Here is a 21,587-nt window from a genome sequence, read left to right as displayed (position 1 = left end):
CCTTCGTTCATATACCTTAATCGGGGTCTCCTGTGACGTGGTTAATTGGCTGACACACATATTCAAAGTCTTTTTTCATACAGATGAATGCTGGCTTTGTCAATCTCACTAGGCACTTTGTTTGCCTGTTAACCCTTCACACCAGTTTACATTGGTGATGGGTGCACAGTCCAATGAGATGAAGGGTGCCAATATATGATTTGCATCCAGGCACTTTATATACTCACGAGCCATTGGTATATCTCCAGTCTAATTCTTTGCCAACCGGGCTAGCCGGGTGGATAAAGTGCTTGCCTGGCAACCCAAAGGTTGCGGGTTCAAATCCCGCCTCGGGCTTGGATCAAAGTACTGCAAAAACCTTGGGAGGTGCTTTCTGGAACATGGTCCTGGATGAGTTCCTAAATCAAGACCTTGTGCATGTTAAGTCCCAAGCCTATGCAGATGATTTGATCCTGCCAGCTCAAGGGCCAACTTGAAATTTCGGCTAACCGAGCACTCTGGCTCCTCCAGGAGTGGGCTACCCAGCACAACCTGATAATCTCGGCTGAGAAAACCTCCAGCATTCTCCTGAAAGGGAACTTAAGCTCAACCAGACCATTGCAGATTAAGATCAATGGCACAACTATCAAGCACTGCACCCAGCTTTAGGCGCCTTGGTGGTATCCTGGACTCAAAACTGTTCTTCCTCCCACACCTACAGTATATCCAAAAGAAGATAAGAAATTACACAGCATTGATGGCAAGGGTCACCCACAGGAACTGGGGTTTAAACCAATGTACCCTAGTTCTGTTTTACAAAGCAGCCATCTCATATGCTGCAGGAGTCTGGTATCACTGGGCAACTATTGTCACAAATCAGAAGAAATTAGCCACTATTCAAAGAGCAATACTACTTATCATCACCAGAACCTGCTGCTCTCCAAGTCCTCGCTCGAGTCCTCCCTCCATACCTTGAAATAATTAGATGTGGCATGTTGTATCATCTGTCCAAAGGAATCTCCTCTACCACCATTGGATTCACCATCAACCTGGCAATCAATTGCAAGACAGAGAAAAGGCACCTTCTTGCTCACTTGCAGCAGGCCTGGCAGGACAGATGGATGACATCCACTAAGGGAGCAATTACAAAGAAATTCATCCCTGAAGTCACGTTCACATTCCCAAAATCCCCAAGCTGGTTTACCCCCTGGCCTGTACATAACGTACAGTTATGTACAGGTCAATACAAGAAAAATTAATGTCTCTGGGCATCGCAGATGATTCATGCTGGCACTGTGGCACTCGCGAATCTTGGCACCATATAATGTATGACTGTCCTGATTACAAAGACTTGAGATCTTTGCCAAATTTGCCAAAGGACCAATAACATATACTAATTCATACCCATGAGAATTATGAATACTTCACCACTTTTGCACAGGATGTCTTCTACAGATGAAGAACATTACCAACACCAATAACCTGAGACCGATTCTAGGCATCCTTCTCCAGTAGCATCAACTGCCAACCCATCGAAGCTCAATTGAACTGAAATTCACTTCCTTCATCCAATTTCCATCGGGCTGATATCTGCAACTGAATCTGCAGGCAAGATCAACCGGGACCTGACTCCAAATGCAAGACTCCAAACCCAGACATCGGAGACACCAGTCAGCTTCTCTGCCACAAGCCATATTAGCAATCAAACCGAGCACTGTATGGTTTTCTTTTACTCTCCTCCCTGGATATGGGGGAGGAGACTGGTCCCTGTCTCCTCCCCTCTTCCCCCCCTTCTTCTGCCTGGTGAGGCACAGGCCTGCCTCAATGACTTTCTGGGGTTGTCTTCTCTATCATCCCCATACCTCTATCTTTCCCCAGCCTTCAGTGTCCCACCCCCCCTTTCTGTCTAACTTGCAGTGTACGCCCACAGTTTATCAATTAATAACGTCCAAATTTAAATTGTGCGTGCATAAACCTCTCTCGGCCTTTTATATTCTAGCATAATCCTCTCTTTTTTTTTTCTTCTTTTTTTTCACATAGGCCCTTGGCACTGAAATCTTCAGAAACTAGGTGGCAGAGCCTGCCCAAGTATAAAATAAAATCTATTAGGTACTTGATCTGCCTCCCCGAGGCAAAGTGCAGTAATGGTGGTGGTGCCCCACGGCTAAATGGTCAGAAGAAGCGGTACACAACACTACACATCATTCCATTTCCCACACACCTTTTAAATCTCTGGCCTTCACAGAGTTCTGTGCTACACAAACAGAGAATACAATGCAGAGATGGGGGAAACCCCTGGTGACGTCAGACAACTAATACATTTTATACTTTACACTTTACACTATCTCACATGTTTAAGGAATGGTTATGCCACATCTCGAATAGTGCATACAGGTCCTCAAGTCTCATTTGTTGAAGGATGTGGATTTTTTGAAGCTGGTCCAGAGAAGGGGAACAAGATTAGTGAGTGGAATGAAAGGGTGCTCTTTTCAGGAAAGTCTTCAGTTCTGAAATTGCATTGTTTGGAGACTAGACAACTGCAAGGAGATTTGATTGAGGTGTTTAAGGCTTTGAATGGATTGAGTGAGCTCGATGCTTATGGAATTCTTCCCCTTTCTCAGATTGCACAAAACATGGGGTATTTATCATCATTCTTCTTCTCTTTCTTGGTGATTCTTTTCTACTTCTCTCTCTCTCTCTCTCTCTCTCTCTCTCTCTCTCTCTCTCTCTCTCGCCGACCGGGCTATCCGGGTGGGTAAAGTGCCTGCCTAGCAACCCAAAGGTCGCGGGTTCAAATCCCGCCTCGGGCTTGGATCAGAGTACTGCAAAAACCTTGGGAGGTGCATTATGGCCACAGAAGCCGATGTGCCAACAACTACCAAACAAAACGAAATCTCTCTCTCTTAGGTTAACTTGGAAATTTTTTTTGGCTGGTGTAGCATAAGGCTTCCTTGCACCTTATGGCTAATAATAATAATAATAATTTTTATAGAGCACTTAATAAAACTCTGTAGTTTTATGTTCTTTAAACTTTATTTTTCAGTTTAATTACAATTGTATAATATTTAGTACTCAAATTCACCTACATGCTTTTTTTGTTTTTCATGTCTCTTCATCCTCTTCACAAACAACACCACATTCATGAGCCTTACAAAACACCACACACACAAGTGTGCACAGACTGTCTAAAGTTAACGGTGCTGCATAAACTCAATTTCTTTTTTTTTTTTAAATACAAATTGTATGGATAAAAGAAATATTTATTGCCAGATTTCTGTTTTTCTGATATTAATGAAATTTGGAATTGCTTGACAAATATTTTTAAAAGGCCGAAATGTAAAACATTTAGTGACATTAACAATGTTCATTTATTAACACACAAATTCGGTTTTGGCATTTCCTGTTCCCACTGATAAATGACAGAATTAGCTGCTTGTTGACTAGGAAATCTGCCACGAACAGCATCCTTCATCATTGGGAACAAACAAAAGTCACTAGGTGCAAGGTCAGGCAAATTTGAAGGATGTGGGATAACCTCAATATTTTCTTTAAAAAAATTTTTGTGCATTTCCAGAACGATATGGTGAAGCATTTTTCTGATGGAAACGAATGCGACTCAGGCTGTGTGTAAATTTTTTTCTGAAGTGCTTTGCGGAACTTTTTCTTTAGAACTTCTTCATATGAGTTTCCTATCACTGGGTACACAATGTGTAAGGATTATTCCATCAATATCCCAGAAAACAGCAAACATCATTTTCTCTGGATTTGCAGCAACATGGAACCTTTTGGGTGGCAGTGAATCAGCATACTTCCATTGGGCAGACTGACATTTCATTTCTGAATTGAAGAGTGGAACCAATGTCTCATCCATCATGACATTCAAGGAAATGAGAGATCCATTCATTGCAGTATCTTGAGAGAGGATGCGGTTATTGTGGATCGAGCGCATGGGTTCTGGGACCGTAAATGGCTCGAGAGCTTGTGAATCAGTTCATCCGACAACAATATCATAAATAGGGACAGAGGTATGCGTATGCATCCTCTGTTTGAAACCATTGTCCTAAGTATGGATGAACGGTTTTGCTTGGCACGCTCCCGAGCTGTTTCCACTTCCATTTCAGACCATGCGCCGACTGAACCACGTGTATAAGTACCGTGAGCCTGTTATATAAGGAAGTGTTGCAGGAAGTTTTGTTACTGGTGAGGAAGGAAGCCGATGCTTCCGAAAGCTCCAGGTTTCTTATCATTTTTAATCCGGTTTATTTTAGTATATTTTATTGCAAGGATTTTATTACAGTTTTAATGTTTTTACAATGTACATAATTTAATTTATTATAATATCAGTTTTTGTAAATACATAGTGTAGTAATTGTATTTATTTTAATTTGTAAATTTTCAGTTACAGTAAAATACTTATTCTTATGGTTGGTGTATGAGTTTATTTATTGCTAAGATATGAATTTGCCCAACCTCAGAGGCCTTTTTCAGGATATCTTGAGTGAGCATTGCTTCACACAAGTTAACACAATTGTCTTTTTGGTCCTGGGAAGGCTGCCTTGGAACCCACCAAGTATACTCCATGAGATCTTCATGGAGTATTGTATGTACAGATCCAACAGAAATCTGTAGCTATTGCAGTTTCATCCAAAATCACTTCCTCAACCTGATGGATGTTGGACTCAGAGTGACTAGTTCGATGCCTTGGTTCACATGAACTCACAGGACTCCTGTCCTTCACAAAATGTAATGTATCTGGCTATGAACATTTTTCACATTGATGAGGCTTACAGGATATATTTCTGACATTTCTCGATGGATTTTGGTTGAACTTTCACTGGTGAGATGCAAAAATTGGATGACACGTTGTTCTTGATGAGTGAAGGACTCCATTTTAAGTATTATAAACATAGTATACTATTTAGGGTGCTGCACTCGATGTAACATACTGCATTGTGCTGCTGTCTTCTGAAAACATTGAGAACTTGGCAGTTTAGAGTAAAAGCAGTCCCACGCGTATACTTCGATTGTTTTGTGAGAAATAAATTTGGAGACCACTTGAATGCACCTCGTATTACACATTGTCTTAAAAATGATATATGTAGTTTCCTAAAGTCTTTCATACATGGTCATTAGAGTTCATGTCGGGATTCTACTATCCAGCTGCTTCCTGTGCCATGTTAGACCGTTTGGCACATAGTACTGTCTGTAAGGGTATATAGCTACAAAAATCTCCTTAAAATGGAATCATAGGAATCACATCCTCAAGAATCGCAATGTCCCAATCATAGTTTTTGGTATCAGTCAATAAGGTGCATATGTAACAGTTTGAGACAAAGAGGATGATTACAGTGTTCACTTGCCTTTCCCTACACCTGCTGAAACTGAAAGGTAGATTGATTAGGGAAAAAACCACAATCCTCCAAAAATGGTCATCTTATCTTAGAACTCCAACAAATAACAAAGAACTTCAACGGTGTAATACGAGGTAACTAAGTCCGTGCAGTATTTGGCAAACCATTTTGTAGCTCATTCTAGCTGTTGTAGTGAGTAAAATGCTACTGTGAACTCATTTTGAATCTTCCGCATACCATTTCTAATTAGTACTTAGTGCTGCCACCAAAAATGTGGAAATGTGAACAAATAAGGTTCATGGACTCATAAATAAAGTTTGTTTATTTATTATTTTATTTTATTATTATTGTTTTTTTAATTGTTGTTTTAAAATTTACCTTTTTTTTTTTTTTTAGTACAATTTGATATTACTTAGTACATTGCTATTTTGATCTATAAAAACTTGAATTTTTGTAGGAATTCCTAGAAACCTACTTCTAATCTAGTATTTGTCTGTGAGAATTATTTAAAGCCTGTTTTGAATATTTTGATTTATTTTATTTAGGTGGGTACACAACAGTATGTCCCTGTGTCAGTTGTGGAGCAAAATGGAAGACAAATGCTTTTAACAGTAAGTTTATGCTTTGAATAGTTAAACTGTTTGTGTATCTGTTATTCTGTGGTAGTATCTCATGAGTGATGGATGAAAAAGGTAGTTAGCAAGAGTAGCTTACTGTGAGGACCATCAAACCATTTATTAAAACATGGTACTGCATTGGGGTTACCACATATACTCTATTTATGGAGTATTTTCAAATTAGTGTTTATAAACTTGTATGGATTTTGGATGACCTTGTTTCTCTTGTGTGTGGTGGCCAATCTTTACAGCTTATGGGTTATTCATCTGAAACTGCATTTTATTTAACAGAATAAATCATTGAGTTTGGCCCCATTCCAGTTGGGTGAATGTTCACCAGGTTGATGGCTATATAGGCCATAAAAAAGAGCTCAATCTCAGAAATACCACAATCTTTATTGTGCTCTACACACACTGACGCACCGATTAGCCAAAAACATAACTAAAAGTAAATCGCACAAAATAAGGTCCACTTTTAATTTACTTGTACCTAATGTACTTTACATGTACTTTAGAACTGTTTCACTGAGTTAGAATACAAATCACTATTCCACAATATTAAATACTATGGATGAATTGCTTGCATTCTTTTAACATTTTCTCTACATGTGAGGTATATGCACCTTTCATACTTTTTCCACTATAATAATGGTTATAAGGTTCTTTTATAAACAAATATCAAGTACAGTCAATTAAATCAGTATGTCTTGGAAATATAAATGAAATTGAAACATCATAATGTTGAAGCTTGTGAAACTATAGCAATTTTATTACACCAAAATCCTTCACTCCTTCGGGTTTACTATAATGTAATGGCTGGCATCAGAGTATCATTCATTAAATTTCCATCAGTATCTTTTGAGCAGTCTTATTAAACTACTTAAGCTGTTCCACATTATAGCCAAATACATAATTAAAAGTCAGCTGCACTCCACACTTTCTAAGCCATGTATGTATCATGTTACTCTCATTACCGATATGGCCAACCTTCTCTGAACTCTCTCCAGAACTTCTGGAGAGAGTTCAGAAATACCACAATCTTTATTGTGCTCTACACACACACTGACGCACCGATTACAGCCAAAAAAACTAAAAGTAAATCACACAAAATAAGGTCCACTTCTGTGTCTTTTATTTTAATTTTGGTCTTCAGACCTGAATACAATACAGGTGACCCCCCCTCCCTTAATGCTGATAATTCGTTCTGGAAAAACAGAGTGCTAATTTGAATCCGTGCTAAGTGAGCTAAGCATTCCCATAAGGTAACATGTATTTGTGAGTTGCGGTTGGTGCCATAGGATATATCCTATTCAATAATAAATGGTTGTGAAATGATGAACAAATGTCAGTCAGTATATTTAATATTCAAATATTTGTACATATGAAATATTCTGCATTACATACCTATATAATTATATGGTAAGTACTTACGTATCAAAATTAAACTTAAAATTCCAATTAAAATCATTAATTTAATTGATTTTAATTGATTTAATTTAATTGGTGAATTTAATCATGAAAAAATCGAGTTTGGGTTGTATACTCTTCCTGGTAAACTAAAAGGGTTATTAATTTTAAATCCCCCACAGCTTTACCACTCAACAGTGAAGTCAACCAATCCTTCGCCGCTTTGAAACCTGGCATGTTTTTTGCTTCTTTCAATATGAAACTTCTTTTAGGCATTCGTTCCAAAAAAGCCCTACTTCATCTATCTTAAAAACTTGAGAAGTATAACACATAATACCCCTCATCAATAATTTTAACAAGTTCTTTTTTGAAAGTTTTGGCTCCTTGATATGCACTTGCGGCTTGTCCCTGAATTTTAAATCTATTCAATCGGCCTTTACTAGTTTTAAATGGTTCCACTTTTTTTTTTTTTTAGGTGAGCTTTCTTCAGCTCATCGTATAGGCTAATCTCTCTCTCTCTCTCACTATATATATATATATATATATAATATTTAACCTAACTGAATTCTGCATTGGATATTATCTTTAATAAAATTAGTTAAAGTCTCTCCATTTAGCCAGCCCAGCCCTAGTTGCTTGCAGTAAAACAGCTGTCTTTCCCACTGCTAAAGGCACCTCCGTAGCCAGGTGGGAAAGAGCAGCAGTGCGTAGCACACGCTTCTTGATTAGACCACGTTATGTCAAGGATCTGGGTATATTCTTACCACATGTACGCCATATCCAAAAATTTCATTACTTCATATAGCATGTCCCATCCACTTTTTCTTACTATCAAATACACCATGAATTGTCAAACTAATAGAGCAAGCTTATCTGCGAAAAGATCTAAACCTCCCAAGCACTTCCTAATTAATTTCACAAATATACGTGGTCTCAATTCTAATCTCAACGATGTCCATTTCCACTTGCAGTCTGCCAAACCCCGTGTACTTTTTCTGACAGAATCTCAGTTATCGGTTGATTCAACTACTACTCATCTCAGATGCCCAAATTATTCGCTGTATGATTCCTTTCGCCTCAAAGATGGTACTTGTTCATATATCCATTCTGATAGTCAGAGACTTGGCAATTTGGAATCTTCTCTCTTTGATCTTCTCTGGCTTAAAATCTCTCTACCTCATTGTGTAAAATTCATCTGTTGTATCTACCATTCTCCCAACTCCACTAATCACTTAGACCTCTTTGACTTCCTCTCTTTGCAACTTGACTTTCTTCAGTCCACCTTTCCTAATGGTGAGGTAATTTTCCTTGGTGATTTTCATGTTCACAACTCCAGCTGGCTTCCGTTTTCGGGTCACACCGACCCAGCTGGTCGAGATGCTGAGGCTTTTGCAATTACTAATGACCTAGCACAGATTGTTCATTTACCTACAAGAATACTGGACAATCCTAATCATACAGCCAATACGCTTGATCTTTTTCTCAAACAACCCTTCTAAGTACATGATCGAAGTGAGAGGTCCTTTAGGCACTTCAGGTCACAACTTGGTGATTGTCTCTTCTCCAATGGAACCATTATCTCATAGCTATTCCCAACCTCGTGTTGTTTGGCATTACAAGAATGCAAAATGGGATGACCTGCGAGACTTCTTTTCTTCTTTTCCTTGGTTGGATTACTGTTTCAAAACTTCTGATGTCAACGTTTGCTCGGATCGTGTCAGTGAAATTATTCTTGCAGGAATGGAATCCTTTATCCCACACTCCACTTTAAAATCTCGTCCTTTATCTAAACCTTGGTTTTCCAATAAATGTGCTAAGGCTGTTCAAGAGAAGAATGTTGCATATCGTAATTGGCTTGTTTCTAATTCTTCAGTCTCATATTCTGCCTACACCAAAGCTCGCAACAATTGTAAAGCAGTTATTAACCAGTCCAAACTAGAGTTTGAACAGGCTAAGAGTAGAAAACTTGCTTCTTGCCCTAATGGTAGCCGAGCATTCTGGTCTCTTGCCAAAGCTATTGGCCGCAACTTTTGCGGCCAATAGCTTTGGCCGCAAAAGTTGCGGCCAAAGTTGCGGCCCATCTCTGCTCCCACCTCTGTCCAAACCAGATGGTTCTGTTGTCACTTCAGCCAAAGATAAAGCTGACCTGCTAGCATCCCATTTTTCTTCCAGCTCATGTATTAATGATCTTGGTAAAACACCACCCACCATTCCCAACACGCTCCATTCAATGGCTCCTGTGGTCTTCCGTCAAAAGGATATCAGAAGGATTTTGATGAATCTTGATGCTAAGAAAGCTCCAGGTCCTGGTGGTATTTCTCCACTTGTTCCCAAAACCTGTGCTCCTGAACTTACTCCTATTCTTTGCCGCATTTTTTTCACTTTCTTATTCCAAAGGTGTTTTTCCTTCTGCTTGGAAATTTGCTCATATCCAGCCAGTTCCTAAAAAGGGTGACAAATCCCTCCCCTCCAATTACCGTCTCATTGCAATTACTTCTACTCTTTCTAAAGTAATGGAGAAATCAATTAACCGCCAACTGCTAAACAACATAGAAACCTTCCGTCTGATCAACGATCGCCAGTATGGATTCCGTCAGTGTCGATCCACTGGTGATATTCTGGCTTATGTTACCCATTTATGGACTAATTCAATGGAAAGGTTCGGTGAAACACAAGTAGTTGCTCTTGATCGTGTTTAGCATAAAAGTCTTCTAAACAAGGTTCCATCTTATTGTTTGCCAACTGTTTTTAGTAATTGGTTATCCAGTTTTCTCTCTGGCCGACCGGGCTAGCCTGGTGGGTTAAGTGCCTGCCTGGCAACACAAAGGTTGCGGGTTCGAATCCCGCCTCGGGCTTGGATCAAAGTACTGCAAAAACCTTGAGAGGTGCACTGTGGCCACAGAAGCCGATGCACCAACAACTACAAAAAAAAAAAATCCAGTTTTTTTCTCTGATCGCTCAATGAGGGTGATGGTAGATGGCTCACTGTCTTCTAACTTCTCCACTAATGCCGGTGTCCCCCAAGGTTTAGTTCTTTCCCCCACTCTTTTCCTCTTGTATATTAATGACCTTCTTCCATTGACTGGAAATCCTATCCATAGTTTTGCCAATGATAGCACATTGCATTCCACTTTCCATTTTGAGAAACCTTGTCCTGCTCAATCAGCTTCAACTTCTCGGAAATCTGCTACCAATTCCTTAAATGCCGATCTTCAGGTAATTCTCCAGTGGGGCAAAGAAATCTTAGTTGATTTCAACCCTTCCAAAACTCAGTCTTGTCTTATATCTCGCAAAAAGGATTCTTCTGCTCCTATGCTTATCTTTAGTGACACTCCGATTTCTAGGCAAAATGATATATCTCTTTTGGGTATTACCCTGACTTCTAATCTCTCTTGGCACAAGCACATTACAAATATTGCATTACTTTTCTTCCAAACAGCTGCTCACTCTGTATAAATCGCAAATCCGCCTTGCCATGGAATATTGTTCCCACATCTGGGGCGGTGCCCCCAAAACCTCTCTCAGGCTACTTGATTCCATTCAGAAGAGGGCAGTTAGGTTAATTAATGATTCATTTTTAACAAAGTCTCTCCACTCGCTGTCTCATAGACGTACTGTTTCTTCTGCATTCCTCTTCTACAGATACTTTCATGGGCACTGTTCTTCTGAATTGGCTTCTATAATTCCCGCTCTCTCTTTCAAAACAGTCCGAACACGTTCTGCCACCAGCCAACATCCATTTACTGTCCAACTTCAAACCCACAGAACCAACTTTTCATCTTCCTCATTTATTCATTCAACTGCCGTTTTCTGGAACAACCTTCCTTCATACGTATTTCCTGAAAATTACAATCTACAGAACTTCATGTCCAATGTCAACAAATATCTTCTTTCGTCTTCTCAACCTCCAACCCAAACATGGTACTAAGTATTATAGGTTCTAATGCCTCTCATGTTTGGGGTTCATATAAAAAAAAAAAAAAAAAAAGACTGGGGTTCGAGCCCGTCACCACCAAATACGGAGAATGCGGAAAGGTCAGGGAATGACCACCGCATATCCCGGAGCAATATGGCCTTAGTTGCTGATGCTCCTAAAAACCAAAATAACAAACTAACAAACAAACCCACTGCTAAAATTAATTCTTTATTTTTTATAATTGTTCTTACAGTTAATCTTGCCAGTCCTAAATTAAGGCACACATCTGCTTGTCATTGACCAGAATCAATTCGCTTCAAAACGTCTAATTTAATTTTCAAATTCAGTCTTTTTCTTCATACTGCTTCCAGATGTTGTTGCTTTTTCATTCTTATCTGCCATTAATAACTCTTCGAAAATTTAACTGCGTTGGTTGCATTAATTATGATACAATGTTCGAGTAAACTGTCCATTACACACAATGTCTGATACTGTACTGAGTGATGACTAGACTTCGGATAAATGCATATAATGCAAATATTACATGCAATATACTTGATCATTTTTTAAAATGTTGATCTTGGAACTACATAACAAGCCACTGTACTGCAATTAAATTAGCGTACGAGAAAATTTCACTGAGTGTGGGAAAATTTCTCAAGTCAGCATGGGAAACGTTTTAATGCTGTTTTGCTATTCATTTTCAAGCTATCAACTCCATCAAATGAAATGATTTCATTAAATATGCCAAAAATGGAATCTGTAAAAGAGCATTATAGTGATTTGTGGCAGTATTATAGTCAGATACAGATTATAATATAAGAACAGCATTATAGCGAATTAGCGTAAAGTAAACCACGCTGTAACGAGGACCTGCTGTATTCCAAATTTGGTGTAACCATTGCCTTGTAAAGAGAGATAATGATGTCATTCTTCCTTGGCTCCAGGATTCCTGGAGTCAAGCTAGAGGGAGAGAAAGCCTGGAGTTGGCCTATGTGACTCCAGGATTTCTGCTAATTTCTAGTAGATTGTTGTATTTATGTGCCTTGGAATATCCAAATAGGATTATTTACGCTGAGCCAAAATGAAAATAAATGAACCTTGCATTTAGAAGAATTAGACTTTAGTTGCAATTTTTCAGACCATTCATGCAGCTAATCCAAGTCTTTTTGAAACAGCATGGCCTGCTTCTGATTGTTAACCACATTTCCCACCTCTGTCAAAGTTTGCTGTAATCATCAGCAAACATTGACAGCTTACCTTGGATACCTTCATGAATATCATTTTGGAAAATCAGAAATAGAAGGGATTCCACTTGTTACACTGCTTTACACTGAAGACTGACCATTTACAACATTCCCCCTCCATTTCCTGTCTTTTAGCCAGCTTGCAATCCAGCATAAGACTTTGCCATTAGCTCCAACGTCTTCCACTTTATACAGCAGTCTTTCATAAAGAACCATATCAAAAACTTTATTAGTCTCAATTTATGTCAAAATGTTGCCCACATAAAAATGCTTAATGACTTCATTATAATAATTTATCATATTGTTCAGGCAAGACCTCACCTTGATGAACCCATGTTGGGCTCTATTCAAGATACCATTCTTGTTGAGATAGTCCTGAGTGACATCCTTAGCCATCTTCTTTTGCACCACTTTTGTGGATTAGGGAGACATTAACACATCTCCATTCCAAGGGAATCTTCTCAAGTTTGGTGACACCCTCATTAATATTCCCAACACTTTGGTACCCTTATATGTAGCCTTCTTACAACTGACTATATATCATCCCCCCGGAGCCTTGAACTCCTTTTATCTCAGTAGCTTTTCTAACAAACACTTATCTAAGATCATTATATCACTTATTTTATAACAGCCTGAAACCTTAACTTTCCCCAGAGTTTTGAGATTGTTTTCAACTGTAAATATCAATGAGAACTGTCTGTTCTAGTGCTTTCTCATAATCAACTTTTGCCTTTCTTACCTCATCAGTGGTTTTGTTACGTATTTGCTTATATTTCTTATGCTCAGTCAAACTCTAAACTTCACCTGTCATCCATTTTGGCATTCTTACATTTATAGAATTTGACCATTGGTGGCTTCGAGGATAAATCCTAGTCTAGTTAATCAAGTTCAAAAAATATCTTATTACATTATGGTCTCCCTCTTGAAATAATCTCTCACCTTTACTTTTGACTATGTAGGTTTCTCTAGGTAAAATCCATTTTATGGTATTGTGGTCATTGCTTACTGTTGGTCCTCCCAATGTCAAGTTTTAGATACTGTTGGGCTCCTTAGTGAGAAGTAGAGCCCTTTGTACACTTGTACTGGGGATAAGTAGCAATCATCCAATTTGTTCAAAACCTCTTACCATTTAGTGTGTTTCCAGTCCACGTATTCCAATCTATAAGATGTAGGTTGAATTTGTCCATAATAAGTTAGTCATACATGTTAATCCATTCAAGTTGCATAAAGCAATTTTTGTCATATTCCTCAGTCTTTTGGCCTATAACATACCACTACTACCTCTACTGCAAGTCATTTTACATGACACTGACTGAACCTAGGTATCACTTTGGTCTGACTCAGGGAAGATGCTTGTTACCTTCAGACAGCTTTTGATCAGAAGAATCGCTCCCCCACTCCTTTCCTATCTATCCTTAAATGAAATTCTTCATCTCATATCTGAGTGAGTGACAACTCAGTATGCCTAACCACATCAGCATTACTTGACCTGATCTAAAGATGAAATTCATTTAATTTGTTTACAGTACTCCTAGCATTACTCTGTAGACAAATTACATTTTTTACTTTTTGCTTTTTTGATAACCCCGGTGCACCTGTTGTAGTTACTTTGTGTTTTTTCTGTGTGGTCTTTGCTGAAGGATTTTGCATCTATTACACTCTCCCTTTCAATGTTTCAGGTTTTTAATGGTTGCACACAAGTGCTCTTAAAGGGAAAAGGAGGTGATTGTCCCTCTGTATAAGGCAATGGTCAGGCCACGCCTTGAGTACTGCATACAGGTCTGGAGGCCTCATTTTAGGAAGGATGTAGATTTGCTTGAGCGTGTACAGAGAAGGGCAACAAGATTGGTGAGGGGGAATGAAGGGATCCTCTTACCAAGAGAGGCTAACGCTCTGCAAATTGCAGTGGCTGGAGACTAGGCACCTGAGCAGTAATCTGATTGAGGTGTATAAGGCCTTGAATGGGTTGAGCACACTGACTTCTGATGGGATCCTTCCACTTGTTCAGATTACGAGCCTAAGGGGGCATAAATTCAAATTAAGAAAAGACAGATGTAGAATAAATGTGCGGAAATTTGCCTTTAGCCAGCAGATGGTTAATTGCTGGAACAAACTTCCATCTGTTGTTGTGGAAGTTGATAGGTTAAATAAATTTAAGGAGGAACTGGACAGGCATTTGGAGGGAATGGTGTGATTTTTTTTTTTTTTTTTTTTTTGGCTGATTCTGCATAAGCTCATACACTTACTTTCTTGCATCACATGCCACTACTACTACTGAAGAGGGTGCAAATGTAATTTTGTTGCATGCCACTGACCTGAGCTGATCTTGTGCTGAATTTCCTGAATCCCTGAACTAGCAGTTTCCTTGAACTCTTCATGCATCCTCAGTGGCAATAGCAAAACTTGTGTCTTCTCTATTTAAGTAAATACTACTTTACAAAATAAATTCTATCTGCCAACTAATGCCAGCCATGCTGAGAAAAATTTCTTCCCATAAGCATTTCATCATAAAATCCCTTCTGTTATGTCTGGACAGAATTGCAGACAAAGGAACAATTTATACTGTCTCACCACACTTTTCGTCATAATCTTATTTCATAAGAAATTTATCAGTTTGTTTAAGCTTCAAATCACTAGTCCTCACATGTAATACTATGCACCCACAAGTCCTATTACAATCTGATGAATCGTTTGTTGCATCATCAGTTTTTGCTCCCAGTAGACATACTCTGGTTCTATGCTACTATCTTTCTTACAGAAAGATAGTAGATATATTCCCTGTATCCCTAATAATTGAGTCCACAGTTAGGACTACCTTCTATGGAACCAAAGCATTCCGTACTGTTTGATACATTTCTGGGGCTGAATTTAGGAGCACATTGTTCACATAGCATTAAATCCCTAGATTTATTTTGCTGTAGGGCATCAGTTCACTTCCTCAACAACTAAATCATGTCTGACAGTATGTTGAGTTTTGAATTTAATTTGTCATACTTTCAGCATCTTGCACAAAGAAATTTTTCCCCTTCAGGTAGTGAAAGTTTTGCTTGTGCTCACAGTGAATACAAGCAAAAAGCCCATAGTTCAGAGGAGAATCACTGCTGGCAGTTCCACCATTAATTCTGACATTGTTTGGCATGATATGGCTCACTTTGTCTAGATGAATCCATATTTTTTTTTTTAAATTAAAATTTAAAATTACAAAATATCTTAACTGTGAAAAATATGAATTCAGGAAATATGATTTATTACAATTTAGAACACTATAATGACTATTATAGTTTGCTGAACTGAAATTTATTAGACACAAGTTACAAAGTTCCTGCCAAAATATCAATAACAGAGGCTGACTTAATATTAAGCTGTAGCTTTATAAATACTCATCTAAATACAAAAATGAAGCTAATCTATGTGACTGTGGCAAGTGGCAATTCAGTCTATTAACTACAGTTTAGTATATTAAGTAAAAAATTTCATGAATATTTTGAAAACTAACCTGTTAATGAAAAGGTTCTGAAATTTCCAGCACCACTCAACATTGCCTTGCTCCCAAAATTCTTTTAATATTATTATAGCAATCCTAGGAATATTATTATGAGAGTTATTATTGTAGAATTTATAACAACTGTTACTGGAATCATAGAGTCTAGACAAGAATCCTTCATTATTATTATTATTATTGCCACACTACATGGTGAATTTGTTCTTTAGTTCAAAGAATGAATTTTAGAAATAAACAAGAAAAAGTTTACTTAAGATCTAAATCAAGTAATAAATTATTGACTTGTTTATATTTATTCTATCCTGCTTCCAATAGCAGAATACCATTAGACTAAACTTTAATGAAAATTTCTCTATAATTAAAATATTTCCAGTTATTGGTTTTGACCTTATTCCAGTTTAGCTGAAAGTGCAACACATGGATTGCTAGAGGCCGTAAAGAACTGCTTAAACTGAGAAATACCATGCAGTCTTTATTATGTAATCTACTCACAATGGCATGCAAAGTATAGCCAGATACAGAATTAACAAGTTAGTTAATCTTCAGTGCATTACCTAACGTATTCCTTGAGTGTCTTGATATGTAGGTAAACTGTGTTGTTTGACACAGTTGGGAGTTGCAAAGGCAGAATGCGTTGAAAGCCAGCGCATTCTGCCTTTGCAACCCCCAAGGCAGAATGCGCTGGTCCCACAGGAACTAGTAGTTGTTGGTGACTCTATTGTCAGGGAAACAGGAAACATGCTTTGTAAAATGGATAGGTGGAACAGGACCAGGGTATGTCTGCCAGGGGCAAAGGTTGATGACGTGGAGCGGATATAATCTTTTAAGGGCACAAAAGGTGATGTACATGTTGGCACTAATGATATTAAGAGTAGGAGACCGGCAGAATTACTTAACAAGTACAGGTCACTGTTCAACAAAAGCCGCGAAGTAGGGGTGAATTTGAAAGTGTCTGCAATTCTGTCCAGACACGATGGGATGGAGTATATGATGAGAGCCTTGTCGATCAATTCGGCCCTGGAAAGATTGTGCAAGGCTCAAGGGATATAATTTTTTTCAGCCTGGTCAGTACTTGTTAACAGGAGAGACTGCTTCTACAGGGATGGGATACACTTAAATAGAAAGGGTGCAAGAATATTTGCTGATGCTATTGAGACAGTGTTAGGTGGGTCGGAAAACTGCTAGCTTGTGGGGATACAAGGACTAATAGTTTAACAGTAGCCACAGGCAGAGGTGAAGGTGATTCTTGCACAACTTCTATTAGAATAAGTAGCGACCTGGAGCGAGGGGTGTTGGGGGTTTCAGGGACGGTTCACAGTCATCGTGAAATATTGGGTATATGCAGTGGTGGGATTCAAATAATTTAACAACCGGTTTGCTGCCCTAATGACCGTTCTAAGTATAAAAAAACTATATACCGAAAGGTAGTTTATTATTTCATGCAGTTAATACTTAAATAAGAACAATAAAAGCAGTCCACAAAACTAGATTATGTTATAAGAAAGAGTTTTAAAATATTAAATAATACCTGACAAAAAACAATAAAACTGTTATTTAAGATATTTCCATATTGCTTCTTGATTGGCGCCCTCGCTTGCAATTTTCTTCGCTTTTATCTGAGCATCATCGGCTGAGTGATTTATCCTTAACCACTGTAGGAGTAGGATCCCATTCCTTTAGAGATAGGCCGATTAGACTAATAGTCATTGTGTTTGACATATTAGAAACAGTTAGGCGACTTCTCTTCTCTGAACATCTCTGAAAAATCTTTGAAAAACCTCTCTGTTCATCTTTGAAAAACCCCTTTCCGCTTCTGCTGAACTTACAGCAATTGTTCTGACAATATTTTTAACACTTTGAACACTTTCAGGAATTGCATAATTCTGGGAATTTTTTAAAACGTTTTCCAAGCAATCTCGATAATCATTAATATCAATTTGGTAATTAAAAATGTCATTAAATACGAGCAATTGTTCTTCAGCTGCTTTCCATGGAACTAGTACTTCTTCAATATTCCAGTAATCTGGCTCCAAAAAATTGAGAAATTGTAATTTTTTCCTATCTTGAAATTGACTACAACTTGCTTTTAAATGTTCACAATCCATTAGTCTTTTTTTTTTAAATTCGTTACGTTTTCTAAAAGACTTTCCTGAGGCAGCCCGAGACAAATCGATGATTTTCTACAAATTTTATATTTTTGAAGTTTTCTGAAGTAATTAATTCATCAACTTTTTTTTTCGCATTTGAAATGCTTTAATAGATCTTATAACGAGTTTTTCAGCCTTTATTATGTCTATATTTCTTGCTTGCAGTGCATTTGAAAGAAGAGAAATTTCGTTTAAAATATCAATCATCAATGCCAAATCAGTTATAAAATATATATTTTCAAGACAGGCAGCCATACATAAGTACTTTTTATTTGAATAAAAATAGTGATGTAGTGCTGGATAAGTGCGCCACACAGCTAGCGTTGACCTTAAACTACAGGCAGAGCCCATCTTGGTTATTTAAACTTTCCATAACTGAAGAACATATTGTATCTGCATATTGTTTTTCCAATTCAACTAGTTCAACGAAAATTGTTAGTGATGTAACTGAATCCAAGGCCAATTCTATTACAACAAATTCTGATTTTGGTTTCTTATTGAAAAAAATCTGTCAAACTCTGTTGCCTTTTCATCCTTTTAAGGGCTACTGCAAAAAAATTTAAAAATGTTTTATTTTAATATATTATAGAGCAGGAGCGGATATGTGCCAATATATTGGAATATTTTTTACTGGTTCTGTCCACGTGTGGTCATATCATAAACTTTTATAAACAAAGCACTATGCTTATACCATTGATAAACATCAGTCAGAACATACATTTTCTTCATTTTATCGATACTAAACGAAAATTTCTTGCTGAATTAATAAATGGCATAGAATACAAGGCGCCCACCTTAGAGAGAACCCTAATCACAAGTGCCATTTTAACAACCGGTTCGCTGAACTCAACAAAAAATTAGGTATCGGTTCTGCCGAACCGGTGCGAACCGGCTGAATCCCACCACTGGGTATATGGGATGTGTTAGGGCAACTAGGAATAGGAATAGGTGCATGTATACCAATGCTAGAAGTATAGTAAATAAATTTGATGAATTTGAAATGTTGGTCAAGACGTCAAAGGCGGATATTGTTGGGATAGCAAAAACCTGGTGTCACCCAGATATAAGGAATGCAGAACTGAAATTTGGGGAGCAATGTGTACAGATAGGAAGGGAGGAGGTGTTATGCTGTTAATTAAGAAAAACATAAAATCGAAAGAAGTGCACCCAGTTGATATAGATGAAACAGTGCACTGTTGAGTCAGTTTGGTATGACATAAGCACTGCGAAAGCAAAAATAAGAGTAGGAGTGTGTTATCGGCCTAATGAGTGCAATGAACAATTGTACAGAGAAATAGAGTGGGCTAGTAAATCAGAATGTCTTATAATGGGGGATTTTAACTTCCCAGATATTGACCTGGAACTTGTGGGTTAGTTTCTCACACACTAGTCAGACTTTTGTGGATTTATTGGATGATTATTTTCTGCAGCAGCATGTTCGAGAGGCAACCAGAGAGAGTAATACTCTTGATCTGGTTATCAGCAGTGATCATTCATGTATTAAGAATTTGCAGATAAAGGAACCACTAGATGGCAGTGATCACAGTGTACTGATTTTGGATTTATTTAAAGATTTGATTACCATCAGGGGTAAAGGAAAGGGTTTTTGCTTCTGTAAAGGTGAGTACAGTGGTCTCAGACAGATTTTAAATTCTGTACAGTGGGATTGACTGATGATGTTACCAACAGTAAATTCTAAGTGGGAAGCATTCAAGGAATTAATTGTAGATGTTACTAAAAGTTTCATACCTATTAAGAAATATTGTTCAAGGTTTAGGCCCAAATGGTTATCAAATGAACTAGTGAGACTCGTGACAGAGAAGAAAAATGCATGTCATGCATATAAATTATCAAGCGACTCAGAAGCCTATGGCAAATATAAGCTAGTCTGTAATCAGGTCACAAAGGAGGTTAGGCAGGCGAAGGCAGATTACGAGAAATCTTTGGCAAAAGATGGTAAGGAAAAACAGCAAGGATTTCTTTACTTATATAAACTCTAAAAGGAAGGGGATGAATCTGATTGGTCCACTTGACCGATGGTTCGACTGTTGATGATCCCGCTCAGATAGCAAACAAACTGAATGAGTATTTTGCATCTATATTCACACGTGAGGAATTATTAAGGTTTGAAAATGGCAGAAGGTTATCAAATTGTAGCAGGGTACTTAATGATTTTGTAATAACTGAGAGCAAAGTGGAGGAGAAATTGTTCAAGTTAAACATAAGAAAAGCACCTGCGGTGGATGGGATCTATCTAGTTATATTAAAGGAGGCGGCAAAGCAACTAAGCAAACTCTCAGCCATAATTATGAGAGCATCCTTGACTCAAGGGAGGTTTCCATGGACTGGAGTTGTGCAAATGTATCCCCAGTTCACAAAGGGGGATCGAAGGATGACACGAGTAATTACAGACCAGTTAGTTTAACTTCTGTTCCCGCTAAAATAATAGTCACTTGTTAAAGATGCATTGCAGGATCATCTAGACAAAACTCCAGCAATAATTCAGACACAGCATGGGTTTGTTAAGGGAAAGTCTTGTCCGACAAATTTGATAGGATATTATGATGTGGTTACAAAGGAACTGGATGCAAAAAATAATTTTGATATCATATATTTGGATTTCAGGAAAGCTTGTGACACTGTTGCGCATGGAAGACTATTGTACAGATTGGAGCAGAATGGTATTAGGGGTAAGTTTCTACAATGGATAAAAGGATGGGTAAGTGGGAGAAGACAGGGGGTGGTAATCAATGGGTGCTGCTGTTTGTGGACTAATGTTATTAGTAGAGTCCCACAGAGTTCTGTGTTGGTTCCACTGTTGGTTTGTATATTTATCAATGATATTGATGAAGGTATATCAGGCTTAGTGTCGAAGTTTGCAGATGATACAAAGGTTGGCAGGGTTGTTAATGTCAGTAGTGGCAGTGTGCTGCTGCAACAGTATCTAGATAATTTGGGCAGTTGGGCTAAGAAGTGGCAACTGAAGTTTAACCTTGACAAATGCAAAGTACAGCATATGGCTAGAAGTAACCCCAGAGAAACGTACCAACTGTGTGGTACTACACTTAAGGTGGTAGAAAATGAAAAAGACTTGGAAATAATTGTGCAGTCAGATATGAAGTTTTCTGAGCAGTGCAGACAGGCTACCAGGGCAGGTCATGGGGTTTTGTCAATGATATATAGGAATTTTGCTAGCAGGGAAAAGGTGCTAATTGTCCCTCTGTATAAGACAATGGTCAGGCCACGCCTTGAGTACAGGTCTGGAAGCCTCATTTTTGGAAGGATGTCAATTTGCTTGAGCGTGTACAGAGAAGGGCAACAAGATTGGTGAGGGGGAATGAAGGGATCCTCTTACCAAGAGAGGCTAACACTCTGCAAATTGCAGTGGCTGGAGACTAGGCACCTGAGCGGTAATCTGATT

General features: G+C 38.1%; 1 protein-coding gene across 4 annotated transcripts in view; it reads left to right on the top strand.

Moving 5' to 3' along the window:
- The window catches only part of LOC150077290 (uncharacterized), a 427,304-nt gene that overhangs the window by 259,167 nt on the left and 146,550 nt on the right, over nucleotides 1-21,587 (top strand). For all 4 annotated transcript variants that reach the window (XM_090386488.1, XM_090386489.1, XM_090386485.1 and 1 more), the window contains one exon: nucleotides 5,876-5,941. In XM_090386488.1, coding sequence (XP_090242614.1) covers nucleotides 5,876-5,941 — 66 coding nt within the window. The remainder of the gene's footprint in view (nucleotides 1-5,875; nucleotides 5,942-21,587) is intronic.

This window comes from Mastigoproctus giganteus, chromosome 12, assembly GCF_048544385.1.
Source record: "Mastigoproctus giganteus isolate SK-2022 chromosome 12, ASM4854438v1, whole genome shotgun sequence".
Lineage (NCBI taxonomy): Eukaryota > Metazoa > Arthropoda > Arachnida > Uropygi > Thelyphonidae > Mastigoproctus > Mastigoproctus giganteus.
The sequence above is the reverse complement of the archived record's forward strand: the minus strand, read 5'-3'. Positions and strand labels throughout refer to the sequence as shown.